The sequence below is a fragment of the Bacillus rossius genome, chromosome 1, assembly GCF_032445375.1.
Source record: "Bacillus rossius redtenbacheri isolate Brsri chromosome 1, Brsri_v3, whole genome shotgun sequence".
Lineage (NCBI taxonomy): Eukaryota > Metazoa > Arthropoda > Insecta > Phasmatodea > Bacillidae > Bacillus > Bacillus rossius.
The window spans coordinates 34055459-34078383 of NC_086330.1; the positions used below are offsets into that span (position 1 = coordinate 34055459).

The 22925-nt window shown below is 39.1% G+C and overlaps 1 protein-coding gene across 1 annotated transcript in view; it reads left to right on the forward strand.

Annotated features, from left to right (window-relative positions):
• Positions 1–22925, forward strand: part of LOC134534279 (protein madd-4) — a 191240-nt gene that overhangs the window by 164360 nt on the left and 3955 nt on the right. The window contains exons 20-24 of the mRNA XM_063373000.1: positions 7411–7555; positions 8925–9007; positions 12486–12672; positions 14779–14924; positions 20323–20470. Coding sequence (XP_063229070.1) covers positions 7411–7555; positions 8925–9007; positions 12486–12672; positions 14779–14924; positions 20323–20470 — 709 coding nt within the window. The remainder of the gene's footprint in view (positions 1–7410; positions 7556–8924; positions 9008–12485; positions 12673–14778; positions 14925–20322; positions 20471–22925) is intronic.

A 22925-nucleotide genomic window follows, 5' to 3' on the forward strand; every position in this document is an offset into this window, starting at 1 on the left:
ATCTGCATGGATTTATTCTGTTTCAAAAATTTTATTATTAAAAATATTTTTTTTAGCAACAAATGTTTTTTTAATTTCTGATACATCGTTTTATTTTCGATCAGAAAAATGCAAAATTTGAATGTAGCCTGTATTCGACAAAATGAAAAATTATATATTTACTTCTTTAAAATCAGTTTACTACAAAAAAAATAGAATAAAACGATACATCGTAAATGTACTCTGAGTTTTTTTTCACTTAAAAAACATAATTCCTATAATAATAGGTTTTTTTTTTTTCAGAAAATAAATAAAATACGAGTTGTGTTGTAAAACGTATAGGTAGCAATACATATTGTTTTTTTTTAAATAAGTTAATGTATTTGAGTGCTGCGCCTAGCTGACGTCGTTGGATTGCTAGTGGCAAAGAGCGGTGGTGGATGGTTTTGCAAGAGTTTGACCGTATTTTATGACGCTACCTGTGAGAGGGTGTTCGTACCAGAAATCCTAACGGCTAAGGAAACTATCCATTCTCTGTAGTCACGTACAGGTGTGCTACTCGCGCAATATCGTCAAATATCACAACTTTCCGGGACGTTCGGTCATTTCTCGGTTAGCTCTGGTTTCACCAGAACAAAATCTTGTCTGTAGTGATTTCATATTCCTATTACCGTAGTAGTATGGCGTTTGAGAACAAACCAAGTTTGCTGTATACTGGGAGCCTACTTAAAAAAAAGTATTTATAGAGTTACTAAATTATTTACGAAACACAATTTTGTGGATCGTTTGGGAAATTATCATTTAGGACTTAACTGCTCGTTATTGGTGTGACGCACAAGGGTTAAATCGGTAAACTTTTGACATGTTACTAAGAAACGTTTATTCTACAACTGTACAAAGTTTCTGCTTTGGGATAATTTTCCATGTTTCTTAACAGCGAAATTCGTCCCGACCCCAAGCCGACTTCGGCAACCTCACAGTAGTACACACTACACGGCTCGGATAGCTTCAGGGGTCAAACAAATTGTATGAGACCCTTAACAAATATACCCATTTAAAGAAGAATAAATATGCAGCAACGTTTATTGAAAGCGATTTTCACGTAGGGCTCTTTATATTTATGTAAGATGTATTAACTTTTCCGTAAAATTGAATGAAAATGAATTTCTCAACTTTAATGAATTAAATTGTCTATTTTATATAAAGATGTCAAAACTGTGTACTTTTTATTACTATCGTCAGATAGGGCAATGTTTCTAGATTATTTTGGGTTCCATACTGTCAGTCTACTCCATAAACTGCATTTGCAATATCTATTATTGTGGATCGTTGCAAAAAATTGACATTTTGGGCTTAACTGCTCGTTTTTTGTGTGACGCACAAGGTTTGCATCGGTAAACTTTTGATATGTTACTAAGAAACGTTCACTCTACAACTGTACAAAGTTTCTTCTTTGGGATAATTTTCCATGTATTAAAAACCTTTGTTTCTTTACAGCGAAATTCGTCCCGACCCGAGCCTACTTCGACAACATCGCAGTAGTACACACTACGCGGCTCGGATCGCTTCAGCGGTCAGACTAATTGTATGAGACACTTAAAAAATATACCAATTTAAAGATGAATAAATATGCAACAACGTTTACTCTAAGCGATTTCCATTTTGGGCTCTTTAAGATTATGTAAAATGTATTTATATTTCCTAAAAATTGATTGAAAGTGAATTCGTTAACTTTAATGAATTAAATTGTCTATTTTATAGAAAGATGTTTAAACTTCCTACTTTTTATCACTATACTCAGATAGGGCAATGTTTCTAGATTATTTTGGGTTCCATACTGTCAGTCTACTCCATAAACTGCATTTGCAATATCCATTATTGTGGATCGTTGCAAAAAATTGACATTTTGGGCTTAACTGCTCGTTTTTTGCGTGACGCACAAGGTTTGCATCGGTAAACTTTTGATATGTTACCAAGAAACGTTCATTCCACAACTGTACAAAGTTTCTTCTTTGGGATAATTTTCCATGTATTAAAAACCTTTGTTTCTTTACGGCGAAATTCGTCCCGACCCGAGCCTACTTCGACAACCTCGCAGTAGTATACACTACGCGGCTCGGATCGCTTTAGCGGTCAGACACATTGTACCAAGCTCTCAACAAATAAACTAATTTAAAGTTTAAGAACTTTGCAACTACTTTTATTTAATGTTTTCAAATCGGGCTCTACGTGTTTTTGTAATACGTATTTTCGTTTGTGCCCTTTTTTTCAGAACACCTCTCTTCTAATATTATTGAATAAATATCATATTTAGTCAAACGTAGTGAAATATTTTTAAATTTAATCATTGAGAATATTGTTTTGAGTAAGTTTTGGTTTGCTATTCTGAAAGTATACTATAGTAATTACGTTATAGTGCCATATTGTTGAGTGGTCAATAAAGTATTATTTAGGACTTAACTTCTCGTTTTCGGTGTTCCGCGCAAGGTTTGCGGAGATAAACATTTCAAATGTTGCTAGAAAACTTGAATGTTAGCACTGTTTTAAATTTCAGTTAGGAGAAAATTTTACAAAGATTAAAAATCTTCGATTTCGTGGGAGCGAGAGTGGCCACAGCGCTTGCGGCTGTGGCTCTGTTTCAGTGCGTAGACGACATTGATAAGCTCGGGAGTCTCTAGTGATCCTATACATTAAGCTAGACTTTTGAGAGATATGTCCCTGTAAAGCTTAAGAACTATACAACAACTTTTGTTAAAGAAATATTTGCGGAAGACCCTTTATTTGTAAGTGAATTTTCTTTTTATTGCCTTGACTGATGTAAAAAAACTTATTTCATTAATTTAACATTTTTTTCTTACCTTTAATATTAACTTATAGAACTTTATTCAGTATCAATGTGAGTAGTAGTGCTTTAAGATTATTTTCATATAGCTATCGAGAGTCTACGGTAAAAAGTGCAAAAATGGGAAGCATTTTAATGAACTGCTGCAAGTCGCTGTCATCTAGGACTTAACTGCAAATTTTCAGTGATACGCACAAGGTCTACAGCGGTAAACTTTCGGTATGTTATTAAGCATAGTCGACTCTACCACTGTGCAAAAATTCAGCTTTGGACAAATTTTTCACAGGTTGAAACCTTTGTTTCCTGGGCTATTCCCCTTCACGAAGGTTTGGCCCTTCCCGTGCGGGTGCAATAAAACTGTCAGCTTCAGGCCATTTATGGACCCCCCCCCCCCCCCTTCCATTGTAGTAAATGCCTTCCCACTCCAGACCAAAATTCCACTGCATTTTCAGCTTTCTGTCACATTTCAGGGGCTCTTTGTGCCCTCTGCGACCGCGTGGGTTGAGACTTCCTGCTACCTGCTACCTACTAGGCTTGCTAGCCTACACGCTGACAGTGAAGTGGTACCCTATATTTACTAGGGTAATTCAAATTTCCAAGACCAACTTCTAGATTGGTTTGTTTTAATATATTGAGAAAGTTATAATGAAAGGGAATAAAAGTAAACACTCTTAAACAAAAATAATGTCTCGGGTCTCGGGGGGGGGGGGCTATCGCCCCTCTGGAGCCGCGCCTGCTGATGACGTGAATTGTAGCTCTTGGAGCCTGGCGTTTATTGGAGAGATCGAATTTTTTTTCGATCAAATGATCCTCTTTTTTAATTTGTAGATTTGACTCTAGTATTATTGTAAATGGTTCTTGATTTGACTAGCGTATTATTCCATCCGGTGCATGTATATAAGCGAGTCCTAGACAGCAGGACGCTCAGTTAGTTACTGACGTCGGCGGTGTAAGGATCACCTAGTTTGTTTCTTCTGGTGCATAAGTCGTGTCAATTAGCTGTTCTTGAGACCTCGATGGCATCTTTACCGTCTTGAGACCTCGATGGCATCTTTACCGTCTTTAACGTCGAACTCGGATGTTGTACCATCGTCTACGGGAACCTTGACGACAGCTACGATGGATAAGGTGCAGATCCCGTTGGCAACGACGACGTCAACATTGGAGGAGATTTCAACAGATGTGATACCACCATCATTCGAAGTTTCATCGTCAGCAATGGATTCTTCCACTAATGAAAAGCGTACATTGCGTTGGTGTAAATACTGTGACGCATCATTTACTATTACCTCAAATGCTCGCAGACATGAAAGAAGCAGTTGTTCTAATAATTTTAAAAGAATACAATTTCAGTGCAATAAGTGCAAAAAACTAATTTCACGTCTTGATAGCTTACATATTCATTATAGAATATGCTCCGAGAAGTATAATGAACATGGTTATTGTTTTGACTCGTGTGTTGTACCAGCAAATGAGAATATATAAGTGGGACCCTGGTGATATGAACTTCAGTCCGTCTCTGGCTGCGGTGATGAACGGATCGGATAGACATTTAAAGTCATGTAAAAGGCTTTGTCCGTACAATAAGAAGACTGTTTGAATCGAGGAATCCACAAGACTTTAGTACTTTGTCTGTGTTTATTATGTACTTGTAGTAGTGTAGTATGTATGTAATAAAAGTATTTTTTAAAAGAACTTGCTGTGTTTTTATTATCTCAAACCTGTCGCTTTTGTGGTATTTTTTAAAATTAAAGTTGTTTGGTATCGATCAGGGGTCGAACCAAGGACGGGAATCGATCTAATCAATCATTACTTTAATGAGTGAATTATTTAATGAATTTTGAACTTTTTCCCGAATCTCTAGCATTAAAATTACGGATTTTCAAGATGGCGTCCAAATTTCAAGATGGCGTGTGTCACAGTAATAAATGATTACTGCACTGTAGTGGGTTAGAATAAAACTATCCAGATGGAAATGTACTCTATAATACGAGTAAACACACACAAGATGGCATACCCAGCAGGTGGTAGCTCCTGGTAGCATCTACTGAACATAAAATGTCGGATCCATGATGGTCGACAAGGACAAAGTCAAATTTCAAGGTCAAGGTCAAATTTCAAGGTCAAGGTCAAATTTCAAGGTCAAGGTCAAATTTCAAGGTCAAATTCCAAGGTCAAAGTTCAAGGTCAAGGTCAAAGTTCAATGTCAACAGTTGAGGACAAAGGTATGGTGACCAGATAATTATACCAACATGGTATCAGCACACTCTAGCGGACGAAAACAAGATGGTGACCTCCAGCGGGTGATTTCAAGATGGCGGACATGATGTCATACCAGTTGACGATATATACCTTGGTATTGTTGGTGGTAGATCAGTCTAGGTAGCTTTCATGGAGGAAGGATCGACCGTTTACTCTCGCCGGGAATCGAACCAAGGACGTACATCGATATAATCAAACATAATTCAAATACGTTAATTTTTTGATGAATTTTGGAATTTTTTTCATTAAAATCGGATAATAAATAAAGATTTTCAAGATGGCGTCCAAATTTCAAGATGGCGTACATGACGTCATACTAGGTGACGATATATATGCTTTGAAAAAAGTGGTGGGTGTCAGTATGCCAGCGTCCACTGTGAGGGAAGGATCGGTCGCCATTTTTATTTTTTTGCACTCGTCGTGTTCGAACCGAGGACTCCGAGCTCCGTGTCTAAAAAGTATGTTTTTTAAAAAAAATATATTAAAATTTTATTAATTTAATTTTTTTATAAATTAAAAAAAAATCATTAAAATCGTATAATAAATAAAAAAGTTAAAGATGGCGGCCGTAACGGAAATTGCAACGGTGACGTCATCATCCAAGATGGCGGACAACACAATGCCGGAATTTTCGAGAACACAATGACGTCATCCAAAATGACGGATCCAAGATGGTGGATTTAAAATGTCCGCCATGATCTACTTGTCCCGTTACGTAATGTCCCGTTACGCTGTGTCCCGTTACGCTGTGTCCCGTTACGCTCATCCAAGATGGCTGCCGTGACGTCACATTCCAAGATGGTGGGTGTCACCACAGTCACCACAGCCAGAAGCCAGCCGCAGGAGGAACATTCGTATACTACTAATGTTAGTTCTTTGCTACTATTTCAAGCTTTTTCCTGTTTTCCTCAAAGTTAGTTATTAAACCCAACAAGGATTTTTTCAGCAATATATATATATTTTTTTCACATCTTGTATAGTTGACGCGGGGTGGTCTCCTCAGGGGGTGTGAAGACGTGGCGGACATTACTCTGGTTTGCCCGGCGCCGGTTCTCAGAGAGGAAACCCTCCCCCACCGCCCCAATGGAGGCGGAGTGTAGACAATTCGACCCGGTGACCACTGAACACATGATCGCGTCGGGAGAGACTCTAGCAGCAGGAAGATGACGTTATAACTCATTGGTCGACTTGTTCAAGCCCGTGGGTACGTAAAATCTCCCGCACACACGTGAATGGGACAAGTCAATTAGGAGGGAAGGCGGGCTAAGTGTCATAAAGGATTACTTACATTCCATTGGCAATGCGGTTAGTCCTTTTATTCTATAGCACAGGGCACAAAACACACACACAATCCTATAGCAAAACAGCAATTTACATGTCATTTGCGTGCAGTCTGTTATGCAAAGACAGAGAAAAAAACACCATCGAAGAGAACAAACAGTAAAATATAAACAAAAAGAGATATGACGGAGCACCTCGCGACCATGACTGGTCTCAACGGTGGCCGGACAGGACTACACGCAAATACTCCAAGACACCACTTCCGTGCTCAGAGCGAAAGTGTCGTCTCGAACGCAGCCTAATTTAAAGCTCTAGAAGCCAGTCTGTTAACTGAACGTGCAAACAAAATGGCCATCAAGCACAGTCTCTGTACAGGGTGAGCTCCCGTGCTGTGGACACGACTGGGACCCGGGCTTGATTAAGGGCCAAGGAGGTGCGACGTCATAGTGAAGGGTGGTGAGAAAATACATAAGGAATTTCTGGGGATTAAAAGAGATTTGAAAGAAAAATAAAATTACTCTCATAAGTAAAATATTATAATATTATCATATGAACAAACGCATCTTAAATTACAATATGCATGAGCAACTGAGCTCCTTGAAATTCAGAAAAAAAAATTATATAATTTTGTTAAAAACTAGCAACATGCTGAAAGTAATCCAGGTAAGTAGTGAGTTTTGATTACATGGTAACTATTCAAAATTCATACTTCACTACTGTATTGGGTTTTCGCTGTATTTAAGATAACTGTATATTAATAAGTGACAGCTTGAATACTTTTTGACATATTTATGCTGGCTTGCACAGTCGGGAAAGGAAAAAATTGAGCAATAACATCACGCAGGTTATTAAATGGAGTAATAATTTCCTTTGCCTAAATCATGGCCACAGGCCAGCTTTAGAGAAGTGTCTGAATATTTGGTGGCTCACGCCGTTTCTTTATTCACTGAATCAGTTACAGAGCTGGAGCTAGTGCAAAATTTTTGTGGTATATTGTCAATGAAGGAAATGTGCGAGTCTGCAGTCCACAATAACAAAGGGCACAGGATGTTTGGCCGTTCCAGACGTTCAGCAACTCACGGGGCCACCGAACGGTCACAGACGCGTTCGAACCCGAGCAAAACCACACCGAGGAGTCGGACGAGATGGACGGCATGGATGCCCTCGGCTCGTTTGTCATCCTGGGGAAAGGTGAGACTCGCCCTACGAACGGCCAATACTGTTCATTTGCGGTCAGCACTGCACCGGCTAATACAAGAACTTAAATTTCACGTTCTAAATTGACGTCCCTGGTGGTGGCAAATCTCAGCCTTAAGCTCTACGATACTGGAATGATTTGCCACTGTGAATGTCGGCTGCCATAAGCTATCCTGTCCCGAGTAACAAGCGACCATCTGCTAAGTCTGGTGAGCCCAACTGCCAAGACATTTGGCTTGTCCACGTCTTAATGTCTTGGCAGGTGGAAATTCATAGTGCATGACGTTATCAACTTAAGTAAATTTCAAGGCTACCTGCAGTCTGTACATTTTTTTTATCATTATTGAAATGCATATTTTTGAATACAACCACCAATAATCTATTATCGTTGGAAGAAACAGATTACTTATGATGATTATCAAACAGTTGGTAAAATTCGTGAGCACCTGAAAAAAAATTTAAATTAAAATTTTGAATTGGTACACTTCTAGACGGTATAAGCTCTAGGAGACCTAAATATTTGTCATTGTGAATGTCATCTGTGACAGGCATGGCATATAGAGGAACCATAAGCAGACAATTACTGGTGCTAAGTGTCAAACGTTTCGCTTAGAAAGTATAATTTGTCATATTTGTAGCTGTTGCGTGTCTGCCGCTTCCTCCACACTGAGAAAATCAGTCACCAATATACTGTTGCAAGTGTGTGAACATGATCTTGAGTACAATAGCTGATTATAAGTATGTACTTAATTCGGTCTGTGTTTAATTAACACCTCTCTTGAAACAGACATCACAGCACTGAGAAATTGGCCAACTTCAACATATTGAAACTGGTGCATTTTGCACCCCATGTTCACTGACATCCTTAGATCTGTTTGTAATATTGCATAACCATGTGAAAGGAAGAAAAAGGAGATTCCAAACATAGTATGTATAGGTCCAAGCATTCATTAATTCGTAATCTAAATTACATTTTTCCAACTGTCAGTTACTTAAATAGTTTCTATACGTAGAAATTGAATGCCAAGCACACATTTGTTTTGCATTATCCTTCTAAATTTATATATAGCAATTTGTATAAAGGCATGCCTCTTGAATAATTTGAAATCAAAGCAGTTATTTTAAATTATTAACTCTACCACTGAAAATATTCATCTAAATTTTATGTGCTAGCACAGTACACATAAAAAATATTTAATAATAATAATTAATTATTATATGCTACAACCTTTTTATGTAAGACATTTCTTAAAGTATCTAGGTCTAACCACTATAAATGTTATTGTGTTTTGTTTTCATATCCATACAATCAGTTGACAATCATTGTAAATTATTTACAAAAGAATTTTATTTTTAATTTCAGGTAAACCCGAGAACTTAAAGTTTGATTGGGTTATTTCCGAGTGGTCAAAATGTTCTGAATCGTGTGGTGGAAGTGGTTTCCAGGTAAGCTATATACATATAATTTATTCACTTTTAAATGCGATGATATATAAATAAATTTACAACTTGTTTAGTAGTTTGGTTTGGTAAAGTGAAAACACGTTTGCGTAATTTTGGACTAAGGAATGTCACAAGATGAAGACAGTATATATATTTTTTTGAATGGGAATAAAAAAAGACCATTTTTCAAATGAAATTTTAATTTTTTTTTTGCAAAGCACTACTTCATGCTACTAAAGATATACGTTTTATGGGTTGAAATGTGGTTTATAAACAACTATTGTTAGTAAAAAATGTATCTGCATTAGTTGGTAGTCATTTCTGCTGATTTTTTTAAATGTTAGTATTAAAGATAAGCAAAAATTTAAATACAAGGTATTGCATCTGAAACCATATTAGGTTAATTATAAAAATTGTGCATTTAGTTATGCATATTTATATATATGCACACACAATACAGTCAATTCTCCATTCTTGGCCCTTTCATCATTCCCGGGAAAAGGGTCGATATTTCGACGGGGTCAATATTGAAATTTGGACTGATTTAGAACCATCACTACCCCCAAAATACCCAAAATTGCATTGTATGCATGAATCCATGTTCAGCCTTTCCTAGCACAAAAACGTATCTTTGTTCTATTGGATTATTGACTTATTCTGATGGGCAGATGCAGTGGCGGATTTATAGGGGGCCATGCAGCATACCGCTGCTCCCCTCCTCCCCCCCCCCACCCCAGAAGGGTAAATTATACACTGAATAATAAGACTTCTAAAGTAATAAACAGGTATTATACTAGGTCCAGGCTACCGGTGCCCCACCCAGAAGTCAACCACGGGTTCGCCCCTGGGCAGGTCAACCGGGGCTTCGCCCCCTTAAGCCTGGTCAGACTCTGCTCCCTTTTTCTTCTCGTCTCGCACCTAACAACTCCTTCTCGGAATTAGTACCACCAATGTACGTAGTCACGTGAGTTCAAACAGCGTTCCATGAGCTACCTTAAGACGGTGCTCCCTTAATAATCTTTAATTATACTGTAAATTTTTATTAAATTTGTCCCAAGGGTTTTGTGTTACAGCGGACTGGCCGAGGTCCTGTTTAGTAATTTTTATATAATTATATTCCCAACACAAAGATGGTGCCGACCACTCCCGAGGTGACGTCAAGACTTCATTTAAATACTAAAATATTAATTACTATCTGTTATTAAGTAACCAAGCTGTGAGAAGGCATGCAATAATTGTAACGTTGTTTTATGTGTCTTTTCCTCAGTAACCCTTGGCACGTAATCACAGTAACGTAATGGTACTTTGGTTCGGCGCGAAAGACGCCATGTTGCCGCGGAGAACGCGCCTCTCATCTCAGTTCGTCATCACCGGTTGAAAGTAGACGCACCAGCACCCCTGGGACATCATCTCTTGCAGTGCTGATAAATAGTTTCCTGTCATTTATTTAAGTCTTTCAAACCATTTGCGTTTGTCCTCGGGGCTTACCTGGGCGTGGGCTGCTTAAATAATTGTTTATTAACTCTTTAACGAGTCTTCAATCACCAACTATGTAACATCTTTGTGTTACCACGTGTGTGGACCCCACCGCAACTTAAAGTGATTTGTGCCTTGGAGCATTTTCCCTGCTTATTAAGTAAATAGGTCTACGAGGGCGTGTAAACTAGGAAAAAATTAAAATGTGTGAGTTAGACTGGAGATTGATTCTGAGCATTGTCGACCATCTCTTGTTAGCAGGTGTGTTGGACACCCTAAGAGCCCACTGGAGTCTTACACAGGCGCAAGCGTGCCTGATGCTCAGAGCGAGCCAGGTCTTGGCAACTTATGTTTGGAAAACTAGGAGGGTACGAATCTCGCTCCCACATGGGCTATGTCACGCCTGGGAGGGGTCTCAGCCCTTTACATTCGGTGGCGCCCATTATTCACTTTCGTTATGAAACCATCCACGGAACAGGCCCTCAAAATTATACCCTATTAGTGCATTAATGACTTCTTATTGCCAAAATAAGCCTAAACACCGTGTGCTATGTACAAAGTCCATTTTCAGTTGTTTTTTGCATTAAAAAAGGATGCTATTAAAATGTTAACATGTTATTACATATTTATAATGTGACCTAGGGCCATGACACATGAAACGAAGGCATGCAGTTCCCCACCCTCAGAGAGCTCTGATAGTGCAAGCGTGCCACACCACTTGTCTGGCGGCTAACCACCATGCTAAAAAAATCAGCATTTGTCATTGAACAGCTGAGAACTCAAACGATATTAAATTACGTGATGCACGTTTATCCTCACTCTTGTGTGTGTGGCAGTTATGGCGCCGTCACCTGCCCAGCCATATTGCGTCGCTCCTTGGAGATAGGACATTTCGTAGTTACGATAAAACTAATGGAAGTTAAAACGGCATGCAACCTGGCAATCTGCAACATTTGACCGTTTAAATAAAACTGGGCATGAACAGCAAAACTGTGCATGTTCACCTACAAAGGCAATTATAAGTGCCAAAAATGCTGCATGAGCATTTCCACTGACGCAATAAAGTTTTCCAGTTAGTAGAATATAAATCAAAACTTGGAAAATGTAAACTTTGTGTTTTTCTCCTTTGTTGGGGAAAGTTTAAAAAAAATAATGCACAGCGTAAGCTGATAACCACTCTAGCACTTCTGCTCTCTGACCACGACCAGTACATGAACACATGAACAGTCAGCATTGTCTCGTTATCTGCATTTACGTACCGTATCTCTGCATTTTGATCTTCATGGTAATTTTAAAAAAATTAAACCGTCACATGACACCTCTTGGAATAGAATTAACAGAACTTCTAGAGAAAGGGGAGGAGTTTTGCAGAAAGTAGGGGTGCGGGGGCAGCTACAGCATCCTGTTGGGAGTGGTGCGTGTCAACATGTATAAACGCTGAGAACTACTTGAGTGATGACGTGTATGTAGTTCCTGATCTTTGAGATACGCTGCCCAGACAGTAATACAAGGATATGGTCTGTAATATATCTCAAATTCCAGCCTCTCCACTAAAGACCGGTGATCTTTGTGGACACCACTCGTGGTGGGTAGTACAGTCAGTGGCGTAGCCAGGATTTGTGTATGGGGGGTGTTATGAAGCATGCCGCCCCCCCCCCCTCTGTAATAAATCGGTGGGTCGGGGGGTCCTCCCCCGGGAAAATTTGGATTTTGAGGTGTAAAATAGTGCTATTTTAGCAGTTTTCGGTACTTAAATTTAAATATTGTAATGGTAAAAATTTTATTAATTTTAATATGAAATTTGTTTGAGTGATGAATAAGAAATTAATTAAAGATTTGGTGCTAAGGAGGGGTGGGGGGGGGGGTTGAACCCCTAAACCCCCCCCCCCCCCCTCCTGGCTACGCCCCTGAGTACAGTGCTCTCGGAAGAGAATCGTAGAGTCATATCGTGCCAAACTGCAGAAACACGACAGGAGGTGATGATGTAGGTACGTGTCACGCGCAGATGCGGGCTGCGCACTGCACGGTCCAGCTGCACAACAACACGCAGAGCGTGGACCGCGCGCTGTGCGAGGACGCCGGCCTGGAGCAGCCCTCCACACTGCAGAAGTGCGGCAACGACAACTGTCCCAGGTGGACCCCCGGGGCGTGGTCCCCGTGCGAGGTCTCCCGCTGCTTCACGTGGAACACGGGTAACCGGCAGCTGCGGGCCCCCCGTCCATACAGCCACGCGTGCGGTGCGCAGAGCACCGTGCCATCCCAAAACTACTCAACATATCCGAGTGGGGACTGCTTACGAAAAGCATTTCGGAATTCGCTGAGGGCCCCAAAAGTACTGTTGATTTCAGATTGAGTTTAAAACAACCAGCACGATTCTTGGAAGCACTCAAGGGACTTGCATCACATCTTTACCTTCATTTCTCCGCCATTTATAATGTTGCCGGTCACTGCTCAAATTTCATAGTTGTCCTATGCACGACGAGAGACTGCGCGCCAGTTCAGAGCCTTGCGCTCGAAGGCGATGCTGCTCTAGAAACACTAGTGACACTTGTACACCTCTGACTAGACGGGCTCCTTGAGGAACCCACGTAGTCAGGGGTTTAAACGTGTCGGTGCGACGCTCACTGGTGCTTCTAGCGCGGTATCGCCTCCAATGGCAAGGCTCTGAACTGTTCTGCAGTCTTCTCCTCATGCATGGGGCAACTATGGAATCTGAACTGTAACCATAACATTAGATGGTGAAGAAATGAAGTTATAGGTAAGGCTCTTGAGTGCTTTGAAAAACAAATATATACTGGGCATTTCATGTCTAAAAATTACTATGAACACATGCATTGTAGCCTTTTTCACTCTCCTAAAAATACAGCTTAAAGACAAAATTTTCTCGCCAAATAAATGCTCTGGTTATGTTCTAATTGTAAAAAAAAAATTGAGCAAATATAAATAACTTAATTTTTTGCCTGACTATAGTCATGATCACTCATAAGTTCATTTTCTGGGTTTAAGCACAGCTATTACGACATAAGAAAAGTATCTTCCATAATCTCATTTTCTGAAATATTTCTTCATACTAAATCTTAAATTAACGGAAAATTAATTTATTCAAATGGCTGGTGAAGCGGAACCTTGAGGGGTAGTTTTCTAAATTATTTTGCTTCTGATATTTTCTGATATTACACGTTATTTTAAATAAATGCATAGGATAAATTAACCCCATTTAATTGTTTATAAAAAATATTTTTTTTGCTAAATATGTCCATATTTAATGGTTCTTATGAACTAAAAAAACAATTCAGTCTTGAAATATACTAAAAGCATGAAAACATGTGGTATACAGTTTTGGATTAACTATTTGTGTGTATCCTTCTTCTTAAAACTATTTAGAATGTAATTTATAAATCAATAAAAATTAACTTTTTCCAAAAAAAAAAAACCTGTAAAAGTCAAGTTTCTATGGTTTTGGGAAAACCTCATTTTTATTTAATTAAGGAATGACATACTAAAAATAGAGCACTTTTAAAGGAAGGCTACATATGAACTGTCAATCGAAAACTGTATACCACATGATTTCATTCTTTCAGTGCATGCTGGGAAGGACATAAAAGTTCATAAACACCACAAAATAATGACTTTTTTGACGTGACGTCTAATAAATCGATGAACGCCGGCTGCACACACGAAAATGTTTCCCGTTACGCACATTGTCCCGTTGCGCTGTGTCCCGTTACGCTCATTTTACGTTTGCGCCGCATCTATCTCTCTTCCACTCGATTGGAACAACCATCGATTTGACTTTTTCGAGGCACATTAAACTTGAAACACTCCCGTTCGTTTCCGTCTTTTCCTATTATCGTCCTATCCTTAACAGAATAACACAGATTGGAAGAAGTTAAATAGCAAACATATATAAAAGTTATAGTTAAAATAATCTCTTCGTTAAAGTAATAAACACATTTGAATTAATGAGTTCCAATAAAAGTAAATTTATCAATTAAATTTTAGATTTCATTTCACTACTTCTTTGTATATCCAAACAAAATAGTGATAATTCAATAAAAATTATTCATAAAAGTATGCAATCATTACATCAATTTTTTTTATGACTTTGTCACGTTAAACTATCGTCCGTAAACCGACTTTACAGAAAACCAATTTTTTTTTAGTGACAACAGGTTATTTTATGCTTTATGTACTATTTAAAATAATTTGCAAAAACACGAAATAACAGAAGCCAGGTTATTTGTTTGATATCTGAAAGAGATGGAGGTTGACGTGCCGCACGTGTGTTCGGGCGACAGCCATGCAGAGGCGCGACACCAAGTGCCAGCTGAGCAACGGGACGGAGGCGGACGCCCGCCTGTGCGGGGAGGAGCGGCCGCCGCAGCGGCAGGAGTGCTACAACGACAAGTGCAAGGGCACCTGGAAGGTCGGCGAGTGGTCCGAGGTGAATTATTCTTTTATTTTTTTCCTAGCCTAAGTTAATTCTAAGTGTGTAGGGGAGGGTCCAGGTTAGGAGAGGACCTAAGTGTGTCTCAGGCCGAAGCCTATACACTCTACCATGCGGGTTTTTAACCATGCAGGACAAGGGCGCGTGCATCGTGTGCTTATTGGGGTTTACTGGCCAGTCATGGCTGCAATTGGCGCCATGACTGACGCCCCATTGGTCGCCTAGCTTAAAGCTAGCTAATGTGACCCAGGTAAAACCTGCATAGACACAGGGAAAACCCTGGGCCGGTTCATGCGGGGATCAAATAACATGCATTAAGCAAGCAGGTAACTACTGGACAAGAGGAAGAAGGGTCCAGGTAAGAAGAGTTGGAGGGGCTGAAAAATCAACCTTGGTGGAGTTGGGTGCTTGGGCCTTGCGGCCCGCATTTAAAGTTGGGAGCTCCTGGGTTATTATTAGCCAGGGGCGCATGCACCCCCAGGGGCGGGCGACTTCACGTCAGCCCAGCCACAGCTGCCCAGGCAGCCACAGTTAAGACAGAAGTGGGCAGACGAGCCAGTATACCGGCTCGAACTGCTGGCTCTCGGAGCGAAAGGCAGCCTGACATTGCGCCATCTTCATCTTCCTTCTTCCAGTCAACAGCCACTTGCCTCGTCGAGCTCCGTCCCTGCCCGAACACGTCCGAATATTCACCTTCGGCCAACCACGGCATTTGTTTTATTTTTTGCGCAGGAAAAATGAATTCAAATATTAAAAGTGGTCGGGTAGGTTAGCTACATTAAAAAACACTTTAAAACACTGTGGACGGTTAGTTAGGTTAGTACAGCTACATTAAAATAAACAGAGAAATATATATATATATACTTATATAAACCCGAGGTTGGCCGAAGGTGAATATTCGGGCGTGTTCGGGCAGGGACAGAACTTGATGTACATCTTAGGCTTCCCACTTGCCTTGCCCCGGGTGGAACTCTTGTATCGAGGGTTAACATTTTGCATGCGATGGGAGCAATCTTGATCTTGTAGGCAGTAAACTTTGTGAAATTAAATTTCAGGCTACCATTTTTTTGCTTTTAAGCTGGACTCAACAATGATCCGTCTCATCCGTCCGTCACCCGTTCGTCCGTCAATCACGTGATCTGCAGCCAATTAGATTTCCCGGAAAATTCCGTCAGTTCATCCGTCAAAATCTTACCGAGCTTTAACTTCTGGCGGTAGGACCAAATAATCTTCAAACTTTTAGCAAGTTGCCTATTGCCGACAACGTATATCTAATAATATGAAAACATTTTTAATTTTTTTTTTTGTTTAGCTGCTTCAACTTAATGTTTTTTTAGCTTATGTTTAATGACATTTTTAACACTGAAAATATTTTAAGAAATATCAGAGTGGAAAACAGTTGAGTTAAATTATTTATTACATTCTCAACTTTCGTGATCGTCAGTCGAAATTACCTGTGAAATATCTATTTTCCCACTATTTAAGCCTTATGGTCTCTTGGCGGAATCAAAATGGAAAAGTATTTGATGCACGTGCCGACCATTGTGAATCACTCGGCTTATTGACGGATGGACGGATGGTGGACAGATGGGTGACGGATCATTAAGATTCCGCCTTAAGTCCTTGAAACAGATGCAAGTATCACAGAATTACTCACAAATATATGTATACCAGTAGTGTGTAATAGCCGGTCCTGCACCAGGCGTCAGGCGGTGGATTGTGATTGTTGGTCCGCCATATTGGATTGTGAAATCACGGTGGCCATCTTGGAACTACAAACTGATAGATTCATAGACTGATGGAGACATTATATCCTAACTTAACATTGACGATAGCATCCTACCGAGTTGAATGTACGTGAGAATGTACCTCCTTTTCGTTAAATGAGCTTTCGTTTTGTAGAATGTGCTTCCTTTTTATTGACGGTGCGTTCAAAATGAGCTGCCTTTTCGTTGATGGTGCTTCCTTTTTGTTGATTGCACGTAGTAAAATATGTAGTGACTGAATATTTACTAGTTCAAAACCTCTTGGTGTTACTAAAATATTTTTCAAGGTCACTTGGTCCTTTAGTAGTATGTATAAAAATTTCACGATGGGTCTAATTGAATATAATTAGCTGACGAAGGTCATGCGGTCCGGAAATGACTACCCTATACGTCTGATATTGTTTATGAGCCGGTCTCATGGTCCGGAGACACTTGGTCTATATGTATGGATGGCTTTGTACATGAACGGCTAATAGGTTATTCAGATAATCGAAAAATTAGACTTACATGTTTGGCTAATCGGCACTGTATTTAATTCGTTGGTCAGGTATATTGACTTGAGTTGTTTTTCGTAGAGTGAATGATTAATAAACTCCGCAAAAGGTAATGGAAAACAGAATCTAAAATTTATTTAATATTTAGTTACAACTGCCACTGGACAAGAATCTAACCAAGGACAGGACCTGATCTAATCAATTTAAAAGTAATAATTGATTTTTTCAGTGAATTTTGGAATTTTTCCCGCATTTCTAGCTAAATAATTACATAATTTCAAGATGGCGTCCAAATTTCAAGATGGCGGACATGACATCATAATACCTTATGATATATATGCTACTAGCTGACCCGGCGAACTTCGTACCGCCTTAGCGTAGCAATGATGCACTAGGTACTTTATTTTGTATAGCTGACCTATCTTAGGTATGAGTACCTATTCAATTTGAACTGGAATCTATAATAGGCCTATCCTCCATATAAAAATGAATCCATAATTCCTTGTACGTCTGGTTGGTGGCATTGTTAAAAACGAAAATTCAACTGAAAATAAAAAGCTCTCATACATTTTCTGTATAACCATGTATACCAAATTATAGTATTGTGTAGTTACCAAAAAGTTCTAAAAATCAATATGAATCTGTGAACTTACCATGATTAACAAACACTTATTAGCAAACAAAAATCTTCTTAGTCTTTAAAACAATTATATGTCAAACGACATAAAGTTACATTAAAAAAGTTCAAAAATGAAAATTCAACTGTAAATTAAAGAAAACGGTTGTATTCTTCTTTATAAGCAAGTATATCACACAAAAACAAACATAGAAAATGTTTACATATTATATTGATTTGTTTTTCTATTTTTAAACTGCAACACAGTAATAACGAATTATGGCATGACAATGGCCTAGGCAGAATGTACACAGCCAGAAGAGCCTGCGCCAGCAGCTCTGTACCGAATGTACCGGTACAATATGTAGTAAAACGTTAATGTTGATAAATATTTCCTAAACGATACAGTTTCTTTACATCCTCTTTGAAGATATTTGCAGCAAACATTCTGTCAATTCTATGTCAAACGTCATAAGGTTACTTTAAAAATATTTATATTGTACAAAGTGTTGGGTTAGTTTGGAAATAATTTTATATATGGTGGTTCAGTATTCTTAAATTTTCTAATTTTCCGTTAAATTTTTTCTTTCATAAGAACCTTCTCCTGACCATAGCAAACACAACAAAAAAAAATTAGAGAAATCGGTCCAGCCGTTCACGCGTGATGCCGTGACCAAGGAAAACGGGTTTCATTTTTATATATATAGATGAAACAAGTAGCGGGGGTCAGTCTGCCAGCAGCCAGTGAGGGAAGGATTGGTCGCCATTTTTTTTGCCCTCACCGGGTTCGAACCGAGGACTCCGAGCTCCGTGCCGTAAATGTATGTCTTTTTAAATATTTTAATTACAATTTTATTATTTTAATTTTTTATAAATTTTAAATTTTTTTTCATTAAAATTTAATAATAAATAAAGATTTTCAAGTTGGCGACCATAACGTAAATTGCAATAGTGACGTCATAATCCAAGATGGCGGAAAACAAAATGCCGGAAAGTTCGATAAAACAAAATGACGTCATCCAAAATGGCGGATCCAATATGGCCACCGGGGTCAATGTCAATGGTCAAGGTCACACCCATCCAAGATGGCCGCCGTGACGTCACAATCCAAGATGGTGGTTCGTCACCAGGCACCACAGCCAGAAGCCAGTGCCAGTATCCCCTATTACATACTACTTTCAACTGTAGGTAGGCATGTTACAATTTAATGAATAAATAATGTTTTATTATCTGTGCAGTTTTGTAGTTCTCTAGCGATCGAAAACAGGGGTTTATTATTTTGAAGTAGCTTGGCTTCTGGGTTGTAGCCGTGTCCTTGTCAAATAATTCACCAACGTTTCGTACCTACTGTAGGTAACTGCTCCCTGATGATGGTGACTGCAATGTCAACCGAAACATTGGTGAATTATTCGCCAAGGACACAGCTACAACCCAGAAGCCAAGCTACTTCAGACAATGGCCGTGAAAGCCTACGAACATTATCAGGGGTTTATCCTTTGTTTGATCTCCTCTGCTGCTGCGACCACTGGCAGACGAGAACTGCTCCCTGCTGTCACTGGCGGGAAGCCTATGATGTACATTCTATAATGCACAGACCCGAATACTCACGTTGGCAAGCCTTCTTTTCACAGACGAGAGACCCAAACCCGAAGTTCCCCGAAGTTCATGCTCGCTTTTTTTTCCCCCGTTCTATCTCATTGTATAAACCAGTGTGTCATTAAATTTTGCGGTCGATTAGGATAGGTTAGCTACATTATAAATACTTAAAAACATTGTGGAAGGTTGGTTATATTAGGTAAGTATAGCTACATTAAAAATACTGTAAAATCATGTTATGGTTGCTTAGCAAATAACTTTTTTAATATGTAGCTATCCAGGGCTAGGAAACCGTTTATGTGATTTCACAGTATCTTTAATGTAGCTATCCTCACCAAATCAACCGTCCACAATGTTTTAAAGTATGTATAATGTAGCTAACCTAACCTAATTGACCATTAGTTATCATGAGTTACAATGAACAAAAAAAAACCGAAGATGCACGATCGGGTGTTTGGCTGTCTCGTCTGTGAAAAGAAGGCTTACCAACGTGAGTATTCGGGTCTGTGCAATATAGAATGTACATCATAGGCTTCCCGTCACTGGCCGGCGAGAGAGTGTGTGTGCGCGCGCGTGCCTCCGTAGTGCACCAGGGTCTCCACAGTTAGTGCTTTCGTACTAGATCTAGTACTTTTATAACTGTTTTAGTGGTTTAGTACAGATCTAGTACATTTTTCTTTAATATAATAATACTATTGTAACTCCAGTATGTTTTATTGTTAAGCGTAATTATTTTTAAAAAAACTATGGAATGTATGTGTGTGTGGTGTGATATTTAAGTTCGAGCATTGCAATGCCATAATAACTTCCTAAATTGTTAAAAACCATAACAAATTATAATTTGGTACTTTTTTTTCTAATCTAGTACTTTTTTCTCGCCTAAGTTGGTACAAAATATTTTTTTCCTTGTGGACACCCTGCAGTGCGCGGCGCCCTGCGAGACCCAGGGCATCAAGTACCGCATCCTGCAGTGCGTGTGGTTCGGCACCAAGAAGCCGGCGGGCAACGCGTGCCGCGACCAGCCCCGGCCCTCCGTCATGAAGGTGTGCAAGGGCCTGCCTTGCAGCCACGGTGAGCTCTCTTCAGTTCACGCAACTCTTCAGTTCCCGCCCGTTTGGTGTTGAGCAATGGCGGCTCCAGGAAGACCTCTCGGGCAGGGCTCTCACACGCAGGAGGATGCCCTTGGGATATTCACAAAATATATGGTCTCAAATACTGAAATTTAGTATTTTCGTACAAATTTTTGATTGAAAGAAGAGTTAAGCACATTAACGAAAGTATTTCAGTTAACATTAATATTCCCTACAAAGAAATAAGAAGTAAAATTTTGGGCTTGGAAGTGGGCTATCGCCTCCTGCGCCCATCCTCTGGAGCCGCACTTGGTGTTGAGCCTGTATGGTAACTCATCGGAGCGTTGATGGCAAAGAGGGAATATTAAGCAGCCCACTCCTCACTCATGAGTGAGTATTATTGAATCAATGCTACAGTGCTGAGTTTTTCGTCATGCTGGAAACAAAGCATCTTTGAAAAATTCAGTTGGATAAAATTGTGAAAATATGTATTGGCATTTCCAATATGGTTTTTTTTTTTTTTTTTTTTTTTTTTTTTTTTTTTTTTTTTTTTTTTTTTTAAAGTCTATTAGTGTACTTTATCATTTAGTTTTATTGTTCAAGTGAATGACTGAATATTTTGTTTTAATCGTTTAAGTGGGTTATTTAGAAGTGTGAAGTTTCGCTTATAAAGACATGGGAGCCACACTTAATTTTTTTTTTTAGTTTAATTTTGGTTTATACTCACAGACAGACAGGGACATAAATAGACTAGTTTCCACCCAGGGCAAGAACCCGTCTTGGCACACACCCCCCCCCCCCCCCTCCTTTTTTTTCAGACCAACCAAACCAAAACCCTCTCTAACAACATCTCATATCGTCACCACATATTAATAACACAATACAAAATATTTTTGATTCAAATAAATAGATGTATTTGTAGTTATTTAATTTTTAATACATCACAGTATGCGAAAAATAAAAGTTTTTAAATATTTGATAGTATAAATGTCTGTCTCTTTCAATAGAAATAAATCAGTTAATCTGTCCTCCAGCACTTTTTTTTTGTGTGCTAACACTACGATATTCAAGTAAATAGTAATTATTACTCTGCCAGTTAAGCGCTTCCCCCCAAATGCTAAGCCCAGGTCACAAGCCCTACCGACAGAGGTCATTATCAGGTGTAGCAGGAATCAGCCTTCCTCCATAGGGAGAAACTATCCCAGAGTGATATAGGGAAACTGTAGAAAACAAAACTCAGGATGGTCAGAACGGGATTTGAACCCAGGTCCTTTGAAGTGTGAGTCAAGTGTGTTACCATTTTTTTTTTTTTTTTAAATATGGGTGGCACACAGGAAAATTTTGACAGTCACCAGTGTGCCAATCATCTACCCCCCCCCCCCCCCCCCCCACTTAACGTTGTATTGTTATGTCACCCCGAGTCATTGTGAAATTGGAGTTGTGATTGTTGGCGTATTAAGACAACATAAACTACATCCATGTCTTACCCGGGATTTGAACCCAGAGTCCCCGCACCGTAGCCCGGTGCGTTATCGACTGCGCCACCTCACTTTAGAGATGTTTGTGTCAAATTGTAGAACAAGTGATATTTAGGGAATTTCATTTGCTACCATGTGCGAAGCTTCAAATGGTTCTTGGTGTAAAATAAATTACCTAACAAGTATCCAATTTTAGCAATACTATTTATACTGTGATAAATAATTTGTGTTTATAATTTCAACGCAGTTTATTAATTCTGCTGAGTGATGTTATTATGTTTAAGTAAATACAAAAAAAATTAAACTTATTAAAACTTTTTGGAGTTCTGGAGGATTTCTTTCACTGTTGGCTAAAAACCTGTTGTAGTAGCATGAAGAAAAAAGTGTTAACTTCCCAAGCTCACGGACATACTTTTGATCACATCATGGAGAATACTTTCTGACACTTGAGTCAGTCGCTGCTCATTCTCGTTCTCTAAATGATAGTCATTACACAGTCACTACACTGTAGCAAGAACCAATAGGTCTACTTTTCTTTTTTGCACCAAATATGTTTTAAGATGATGCTGATGGTAAGCTTTCAATTTCAACGGAAATTCTTATTCATGCTTGCTAACCATCAGGCATGGACGAGCATCATTTCCGCAGTGTTTGTTACGACTTACGATATGGTGATTGCGAAGTAGAAAGTAACTTCAACTAAGTCACGGCATGACATCTCCTGACTGGTCACTAGCCGACTAGGTATAAACTAGGTTTTTAAGAACCAAATAGTCACCTCAAGTGCTAGAAAGAGCACACTATGATCTTGGATGTTCCGTGACCTTAAGCCTGTCAGCTCAGGTAAACAATAACTGGAATAAGTAAACACATAAGAGGTTTTGATTTCAAGATAACTAAATTTAATGTAAAGGAACAGATTTCACTAACCCTATTTTTTTTTCCATCCCATTGTAGCAGCTTTCTGAGTTTAGTCTG